Source organism: Manis javanica, chromosome 1 (genome assembly GCF_040802235.1).
Source record: "Manis javanica isolate MJ-LG chromosome 1, MJ_LKY, whole genome shotgun sequence".
Classification (NCBI taxonomy): domain Eukaryota; kingdom Metazoa; phylum Chordata; class Mammalia; order Pholidota; family Manidae; genus Manis; species Manis javanica.
Window position 1 is genome coordinate 143602790 of NC_133156.1, and position 9668 is coordinate 143612457.

At 48.3% G+C, this 9668-nt stretch overlaps 1 protein-coding gene across 1 annotated transcript; it reads left to right on the forward strand.

The window, feature by feature from the left end:
* Positions 1–1501: 1501 nt before the first annotated feature.
* LOC140849674 (endogenous retrovirus group K member 7 Env polyprotein-like) lies at positions 1502–9451 on the forward strand. Its single transcript, XM_073237915.1, has 2 exons — positions 1502–1928; positions 6998–9451. The coding sequence occupies exon 2, from the start codon at positions 7171–7173 to the stop codon at positions 8833–8835; it is 1665 nt and encodes a 554-aa protein (XP_073094016.1). The 5' UTR covers positions 1502–1928; positions 6998–7170; the 3' UTR covers positions 8836–9451.
* Positions 9452–9668: the final 217 nt, after the last annotated feature.

The window sequence follows — 9668 nt, forward strand, 5'->3', positions numbered from 1 at the left end:
AATTTTTGGCATTGTACAAATTTTCCTGGGTCAGCTGGTCCCTCACTTTGAGAAGGAATTCATTTAGTGCTGGGGTCCTATTTTGAATTGTAGGAAATATTTCTCGACAGATTGGCAGAATCTGTGGATGGGATGGGAGCAGTGGGACAAGAGAGCAGGTGAAGGACTTGAATGTAGCAACGTTTGTTAAGTAAGGGATTAAAATATGAGCAGGGACAAATTGCGGCAGAAGAGAGGCAATAGGTAGATTTTTCAACCTTTTGGGTTTGGAGGTGTCCAGTAGGTCACCGCAAATGTGGGTTGGATTGCTTCACCTCTGCTCCACTTGGACCACAGCTTTCTGCTCAGTCCCTCATTCCTGAAGGCTTGGTCTTTACCATCTGAATCATCTTTATCTACAGTCTTTTGTGTCTGTTTGATAAGATAATAGCAAAAATGGCAGTAACTACAATTTTCAGGAACTTAGCACATGGCATATGTTTTAATTTTCAGACCAGCCTTGCCCAGCAGGTCTTTTTGTCCTTATTTTACAAGAGGAGGAACCTGAAGCTCTGTGAGGTCACCTCTGCCCAGTTTGCTTTGAAGTTTTCTCATCAGCCTCCACATAGGCTGCTGGAAGCCTGCTAAGAGGCAGGAGGGTCAAGGGGCTGAGTCTGGCTGCCTGATTGGAGTCTTGGCTCCATCATTTATGGGTCATGTGACCTAGTAAGTCTCTTAACTGCACTCAGCCTCAGTTTCCCCATCTGTAAAAGAGGGTAACCATACAACTTAACCTACTGTGGTTCTTGTGATGATTAAAGGGATAAACACATGTAAATAAAGTACTTAAAACAGTGTCTGGTACATAATGAGCCCAACATAAAGTTAGTCATTGTTTCCTATGCGTGTTGTATGTGGAACAGAACTTTCCTGGGAGTCAGGGGCAATGAACTCGCTGTGGGATTTTAAGACAGGTCTGATATTCCACTGACTTGACTGTGAAATTAGAAGGCAGACAAAATGTTCCCTGAGGCCTCTCAGCCATTTGTTGGAGTGAATGAGGGGACCAGGGCATGTTTTTGTGTGTGGTCTGAAATCTATGCCATTTCCCCTAGGAGAAAGAGCTTAGGAAGGAATCCATAAGGGGTGACTATCAAGATAGGCCTACACACAGACCTTCTGAACCAGTTGTCTGTTGCTTGTGGAGATCAGACAGGACTAGTGCAGTATAAGGAGGCATGGGGATCACAGGTTGTAGGCCAGAGCCCCGAGAAATAGGGTCCTGAGGGCACCAGAGCCAAGTGAGGGTCTTCAAGGACAGGCAGCCACAGTGGTGATTAATGGACACACATTCAAGGTGAGAATTCTTACCCTGCTTTATGCTCTGGACCCCACTGGCCATCTGATGAAGCTCATGGATCCTTTCTCCAAATGATTTATTCCTAAAATAAAATACATAGGATTACAAGGAAAGCCAATTTTGTTAAAATAAAATTACCGAATATATGTATGTGTTGGCAGCCGCGCTCAGAAAATAGCGCCCAATGCAGGGCAGCCGGAAGGCCCCGAACTTCCTAATGACAAATCATCCCACACCACTAAACTACATGCTAATTGCGCCTTGGCATAAGGACCAATGAGACCCACCAAATGGTTATGCTAATAAGGCATATGGAGCCGCACCAACCAGGTCAGAGCATGAGAACTATATAAGCAAGCCTCTCCTTCCCCTCTGGGTCCTGCCCAACTCATTTGTTTCACAAAGAGCTGAAGAATAAAGCTTTCTGCAGAAGAATCCTGCTGTTGTTGCATGCTGTTCTTGCCGGCGAGGACAGGGCACGCGACAAGTGGTGCCGAATCCCGGGAACCAGAACATCACCGGCACAGGGTGGACCCTTCAGACATCTGGAGAGGATTCAGAACTGCAGGTCAGAAGAAAGCCCGGAGGGGTAAGTTCCGAGAGGCCCCTGCTTTTTAGGATGATGGTTGATGGTTCTCTGTAAATAAGGAGGCACCATGGGGAATGCACCGTCATTAGTCACGGCGCTGCAGACAGCTCTCAAAGAGCGAAACTTGAAGGTCTCCAGCAAAGTCTTAGGATCTTTTGTGAAGGAGATAGACCGTGTGGCCCCCTGGTTCATTTGTTCAGGGTCCCTCTCAATCCCGAGCTGGGACAAACTGGGGAAAGATCTTGATAGAGAGGAGGAGGAGGGTAGCCTGAGGGGAGGCACCAGGCCCCTCTGGAAACTGATTAGAGCTTGTCTGCAAGATGAGAGATGTGAAAAGGTAATAAAAGAAGGTCAGAGAGCATTGACAGATATCCAAGAGAGCATGTCAGAAACGGAACGGGAAACAGAGCGCGCGCGGCCGAAAAAAGGCCACAAAAACGAAGGTAAAGAAACCTCAGAGTGAGGGAGAAAGCCCGCCTAGGGCAAAAGCGAAAGAGCCCCGAGAAGCGAGTGACGATCGCCTCGGAGAAAATAGTAAATACCCCTGGAAAGAGTTGAGGGACCTCCAACTCTCCAATAGGGAATCTGAGGAGGAATTAACGTCCGCAGAGGAAGGGGAAGAGAATAAAACCGCAGAGTGCAGAAGTAAGGGAACCAGCAAAGTTGAAAAGCGGACCAAGGAAAAAATGAAAGCAGGGTGTCCCCCGACGCCCGTTGCCCCGCCACCTTACGTGAGTGGCGCACTCTCCTTTTGCCACCCAGATACTCTTCAGGCAATTAGACAAATGTTTCCTGTATTTGAGGATAACGGTGTACGCTCTCACCAACCCCTGAGCCATAAACAAGTTAAAGACTTAGCGGAATCCGTCCGAGCGTATGGGGTCAGTGCCAACTATACCATAGCACAAGTTGAGAGATTAACAGAGACAGCCATGACACCCACAGACTGGCAATATGTAACTAAGGCATGCCTTTCTAGTATGGGGCAATACATAGAATGGAAGGCATTGTGGCATGATATCAGTATGACCCAGGCACGCGCAAACGCGGCCGAAGGACAGCCTGCGTGGTCATATGATATGCTGACGGGCCAAGGACAGTGGGTAGCCAACCAGACCGCCTTCCCCTTACAGGTATACGCACAAATAAACACGTGCGCCGCCAAGGCATGGAAAGCCCTCACCAACAAAGGAGAAGTATCAGGCAATTTGACAAAAATTATTCAGGGGCTGAGCGAGCCATTTTCTGACTTTGTCGCTCATATGATGGAGGCCGCAGGCAGAATATTTGGAGATCAGGAACAAGCAATGCCCCTAGTGGAGCAATTAGTATTTGAACAATGTACCAAGGAATGCAGACAGGCGATAACACCCTGGAAACAAAAAGGGATACATGCCTGGTTGAAAGCCTGTAGAGAAATAGGAGGGCCACTCACCAATGCGGGCCTAGCCGCGGCCATATTACAGAGCCACAAACAAGCCAGGATCACTAACAGAAGTATCAAATGCTTTCAATGTGGGAAATTAGGACATATAAAGAGAGAGTGTAGGAGCCCAGCTTCAGAACAAACAACCCAAAAGACCCCTGAGTTGTGCCCTAAGTGTAAGAAAGGCAGGCATTGGGCTAATGAGTGCCGGTCTATTAAAGATATAGAAGGGAAACCCTTAGAACTGCCAAAAAACGCCCAGAGGGGCCCCCGTCACCAGGGCCCGCAAATATATGGGGCAACCAGCACGCAAGTGTCATTCGGGAACAACCAGGCCCCCCAAGGAGAGCCACTTCAAGTTCCGCGGGATTGGACATCCGTGCCACCACCAGAATAGTGTTGACTCCACAGATGGGAGTTCAGCCTATCCCTTCAGACTTTAAAGGCCCCCTACCACCAAATACCATTGGGTTACTCCTAGGGCGCTCTTCTGCTGCATTGAAAGGCCTGGTAGTTCATCCCGGAGTTATAGATCAAGATTATGAAGGACAGGTAAAAATCATGTGTTCGGCTCCCAGAGGAATCTATCCTATATCCCCGGGAGACCGCATAGCCCAGCTCTTAGTTTTACCTAGTCTCCACGCCAATTATCCTGCTACCAACACGGAGAGGGGAGAAAGGGGCTTCGGCTCCTCTGACTGGGATTCAGCCTTCATAGTATTAGATTTAGCAGACAGACCAAAATTAACTCTTCAAATAGAGGGAAAGAGCTTTGAGGGAATCCTAGACACTGGAGCAGATAAAAGTATTATCTCTGCAACCTGGTGGCCCTCCAAGTGGCCTGTGACCCAATCCTCACATTCATTACAAGGTTTAGGATATGAGTCAAGCCCTTCAATTAGTGCCAAACCATTGAAATGGCGAGCCCCTGAAGGACAAGAGGGTACAGTCACCCCTTATGTACTCCCTCTACCGGTCAATTTATGGGGGAGGGATGTCATGAGAGACTTAGGCCTCAAACTCATTAATGAATACTCCACCCCCGCCCAAGGCATGATGATGGACATGGGATACATCCCTGGCAAGGGGCTGGGGAAACACCAACAGGGACACATAGAGCCCATCCTGCCCAAAGTAAAGAATGACCGTCACGGCCTGGGTTTTTCATAGGGGCCATTGAAGATGCCATGCCCATACCTTGGCTCACAGAGGAGGCCGTATGGGTTCCTCAGTGGCCCCTATCCTCTGAAAAATTAGAAGCAGCTCATTGCTTAGTGCAAGAGCAGCTCCAAGTGGGACACCTAGAACCCTCTGTGTCCCCATGGAACACACCCATATTTGTAATCAGGAAAAAGTCAGGATCATGGAGGTTGCTTCATGATCTGAGAGCAGTAAATGCTCAAATGAGAATGCTTGGACCCGTACAACGGGGACTGCCACTCCTCTCTGCCTTACCCAAAGAATGGAAAGTGCTCATAATAGATATTAAAGATTGTTTCTTTTCTATACCTCTAAGCTCCAAGGACAGGGAAAGATTTGCTTTTACTTTGCCAGCTATTAACCATGAACAACCTGATGCCAGATTTCAGTGGAAGGTCCTCCCTCAAGGAATGGCAAATAGCCCCACCATATGTCAACTGTACGTTCAGCGAGCGCTAGACCCAATTCGTAAGACCTATCCCACGCTAAAGATCATCCATTACATGGATGACATCCTTCTTTGCTCCCCACAACCAGCGGAAATAGAAGAAGCATATATAGATCTCACTAGATCCCTAGAAAATTGGAGACTGAATATAGCAAGCGAGAAGGTCCAAAAATCTAGTGTTAGCAAATTCCTAGGAGCAACCATTTACACAGATGTAATTTGCCCCCAAAAGCTTGAGATAAGACATAATCAATTGTGAAATTTGAATGACTTCCAAAAACTCCTAGGGGATATTAATTGGTTGCGCCCATACTTAAAGATACCCACCACTGAATTGACTCCACTATTTAAAACCCTAGAAGGAGACCCACAACTAACGTCACCGCGCTCCCTCACACCTGAGGCATTACAAGCCATTCGCAAAGTAGAACAGGCTTTGATGACAGCACAATTAAATAGAGTGCAATTGAATGAACCCTCGAGTTGTGTGTGCTTCCCACCCCGGAGCTGCCAACAGCAGTTTTATGGCAGCACGGCCCACTGATCTGGATCCATCCCCAAGCCTCTCAGGCTAGGACAATAGAGTACTATCCGGCAGCCGTGGCCAAACTTGCTTTGAGAGGAGTAAAAACCTCCATGACACATTTCGGAGAGGCTCCAGCTAAAATTATAACCCCTTACAGCGTAGAACAGATACAAGTATTATGTGCTATGAACGATGATTGGGCCATACTTGCTTACAGTTTCTCAGGAACCTTTGATAATCATTTCCCTAAACATCCCCTCATCAACTTCGCCAAAAATCATCTCCTAGTATTCCCTCGGGTCACTAGCCTAACCCCGCTGCCTCATGGAAAAACAGTTTACACGGACGGGTCTAAGACAGGCACAGGTGCCTATGTCCATGATGGCAAAGTTGTGACAAAAGGCTACACGCCTGACACTCCACAAATAGTGGAATGTCGCATAGTCTTAGAGGTCCTACAAATCTTTCCTGAACCTTTAAATATTGTGTCTGACTCCTGTTATGTAGTTAATGCAGTCAAATCTCTAGAAGTGGCCGGGCTAATTAAAGCGTCCAGCCCAGTAGCCACTTTGTTCAAACAGATACAATCAGCACTACTTCATAGGCAATCTCCTTTGTATATAACTCATATCAGAGCACATTCAGGCCTTCCCGGGCCTATGACCCAAGGCAACCACCTGGCAGACCTCGCAACCAGAAGCATAGCCTTTCCCCTGCTAGACCCTATCACCACAGCTTCAAAATTCCATACACAATTTCATGTCACTGCCGAAACACTGCGCAAGCGGTTTAGCATAACCAGGGCCGAAGCTAGGAACATTGTCCTTAGCTGCCAACATTGCTGCAGCTTCCTTCCCACACCTCATGTTGGGATCAACCCCAGAGGTATTAGGCCTTTACAAGTTTGGCAAATGGATGTGACGCATATTTCGTCTTTTGGGAAACTGAAATATGTACATGTATCCGTGGATACTTGTTCAGGAGTCATCTTTGCCTCCCCATCATCAGGAGAGAAAGCTTCCCATGTCATCCAGCACTGCCTTGAGGCTTGGAGCGCATGGGGGTTACCACAGATTCTAAAAACAGACAATGGCCCAGCCTATACCTCTACAAAATTTGCTCAATTTTGTCATCACATGGGGATAAAACATATCACTGGCCTTCCCTACAACCCACAGGGTCAAGGGATTGTGGAACACGCGAACCGCACGCTCAAATCCTATTTACTTAAACAAAAAGGGGGAATTGAAGATATACCCCCCACACCAAAAACTGCCATAGCCCTAGCACTTTTCACTATAAATTTTTTGAATCTGGATGCTCAAGGCCATACAGCAGCGGATCGCCATAATCAGTGGCCAAAAGACCCACAAGAACTAGTAAAATGGAAGGACGTGTTATCTAACCAATGGAAGGGCCCGGATCCAATCATAATCAGATCCAGGGGAGCTGTGTGTGTTTTCCCCCAGGGTGAAGAAAATCCCTTCTGGATCCTGGAGCGCCTAACGAGGAAAGTCCTAAACAAAGGAGATGACTTCGCTATACCTCCTGACCCTGCTCCTGACACTGGAGACCCCGACTCAGGGAGTATTGAGATGGGGAATCCTGTCTGCCTTTCCTAAGCCTATGCCTGTCCGTTTCAATGCAGCCGTTTTTCCGCGCTTTTTCACTTACCAATGCTAGTATGAACTTGCCCTACTTAGTTAAAGACACCCTAGTAGCTCCCCTGGGAGAAAACCGATCCTTCGTAACTAATGGGTCATTATGCTTCACCACTCAGAATCTAGCTGGCTGTATCTCCCTGAAACGGAGGAAATACGGATGGTTCAGTGACATAATTCTAGAGGCCAGTAGCCTCCCCGTTATGTCAGCTAAATTTGAAGGGCCTAATAAGGAAGGGAGCCCGTCCTATAAGAACATGACTATCCACCAGATGGTTCTCTGGATCAATGGCACATTTGTACACTCTCCCAGGAACAATTCCACCGACAGGCCTCGTCAACCCAAATATGCCTCCCATTGTGTGGGCGACTATGAGGGAGAGCTGTGGCCCTGGACTGACTGTCAGTCAACTGTAGTAACGTGGGCAACTGAGAGGCAGGAGTTTACCATCTCCCCAGATATGGAGGGACGGCCAGCCAATGAGGCTTGGTGGCCAGTAAAGGTGCTCGAAGGCGAGTTTCGTCAGCAGCTGAGCATGAACCCCTTCCATAAATGGATGCTGTGTGGAGTCAATGGCTCGTGTACCGACCTCTCCCCCTTTTCCGCCCTCCAGGGTGGGGGAATAGGTGTAAAAAATATCACCTTTTGGTGCGAGAATAACCACATGCGCGCACACTGGAACATGATCATGACCCATAACAACGAGAACTACACGTGTTCAGCAAAATCAGGTCCAGAGTCACCTAATTCCCTTTTTCCACCTTCTCCAGTATGCGTATACCCCCCATTTCTGTTTATCTTATCCAATAGTAGCTTTGACTCCTGCTCCAATGAAACCTGCTTTCTGTCTCAGTGTTGGGATGCGCGTAACTTTACCAATGCTTTGGTAGTCCGCATCCCCCGTTGGGTCCCTGTTCCCGTAGACGCCCCTAACACCATGATTCTGTTTCGAGAAAGGCGCGATTTCGGTGTTACAGCCGCCATAGTGCTCCTGATCTCCGCGACCGCGGTCGCAGCCACCGCCGCTGGTATAGCTTTAGACACCTCCATCAAATCGGCTACAGAGCTCAATAACCTTGCAGCCTCAGTAGCTTCTGCCCTGGACCAACAGTCCACACTTGATGGCAAACTGAAAGGAGGAATAATGATCCTCAATCAACGCATAGATCTCGTGGAGGAACAAATGGAGGTGCTCTGGCAAATGGCCCAATTGGGATGTGAGCGGAAATATTGTGCCCTCTGCATCACTAGCATTCAATATAAAAATTTTACACGGGCAGCTAATCTGTCACGAGACCTGTCCCAGTATCTTTCAGGAAACTGGTCCCAAGACTTCGATGGGACACTAGAAGAGCTGCGGCGAGAAATTATCCACATCAACTCCACCCGTCTAGATATCTCCGTAGCGGAAGGACTCTCTTCCTGGTTCCTCAGAGCTCTCTCCCACGTCAAGGAGTGGGCGGGCATGGCTGGGATGGGCGTGTTCCTGCTTGGAGGTCTCATGCTCTTACTCTGGTTGTTATGCAGACTCCGCAACCAACATAAGCAGGACAAGGTGATCCTTGCTCAAGCCCTAATGGCAATAGACGTTGGCGCCTCTCCCCAAGTGTGGCTCAACATGCTTAAGAAGGAAGCTCGGCTTTAGCTTGAGGTAGCTCTTGCACCCTGAGCCCATGTGGCACTGCACCAGGCCCGAGTACCTCAATGCTTAATCACAGCTTTCTTTAAGAAGCTCATGGTGCAAGAGGGTTGAGAAAAAGGGTCCAAACCCTTTGTACCAAGCGGTCCCAACGCCAGCCAGAGGATGCGAGGCAAAGCACTGCAAGAGGTCTTGGACCCCTCTGAGAGGCATGCCTGACTGCATAGGGGTAGATGCCCAGAACCCCTCTCCAAAAAGGGGGCATCAGGAAGTATGATGGAGGTCAGGCCTCTGTCTCCGCCTCTGCTGGCAAGTTCCGCCTTGAGCTTCTGTTAGACAAAAAAGGGGGAGATGTTGGCAGCCGCGCTCAGAAAATAGCGCCCAATGCAGGGCAGCCGGAAGGCCCCGAACTTCCTAATGACAAATCATCCCACACCACTAAACTACATGCTAATTGCGCCTTGGCATAAGGACCAATGAGACCCACCAAATGGTTATGCTAATAAGGCATATGGAGCCGCACCAACCAGGTCAGAGCATGAGAACTATATAAGCAAGCCTCTCCTTCCTCTCTGGGTCCTGCCCAACTCATTTGTTTCACAAAGAGCTGAAGAATAAAGCTTTCTGCAGAAGAATCCTGCTGTTGTTGCATGCTGTTCTTGCCGGCGAGGACAGGGCACGCGACATGTATGTATCTAATTGGTGGCTTGGTGATGGACAGGCTCCCTTATTACCGTATTAAAACCAAGCTCAAGCTCTCAGGGGTGGTCTAATAGCTACCTGAATTTTGAAATAGTCATGAGAGCAAATGATCTCTGTGTACCTTTTATGTGATATGA

What these genes read in the sequence shown, in the direction of transcription:
- LOC140849674 (XM_073237915.1), top strand. Translation starts at nt 7,171, where the DNA reads ATGCAGCCGTTTTTCCGCGCTTTTTCACTTACCAATGCTAGTATGAAC.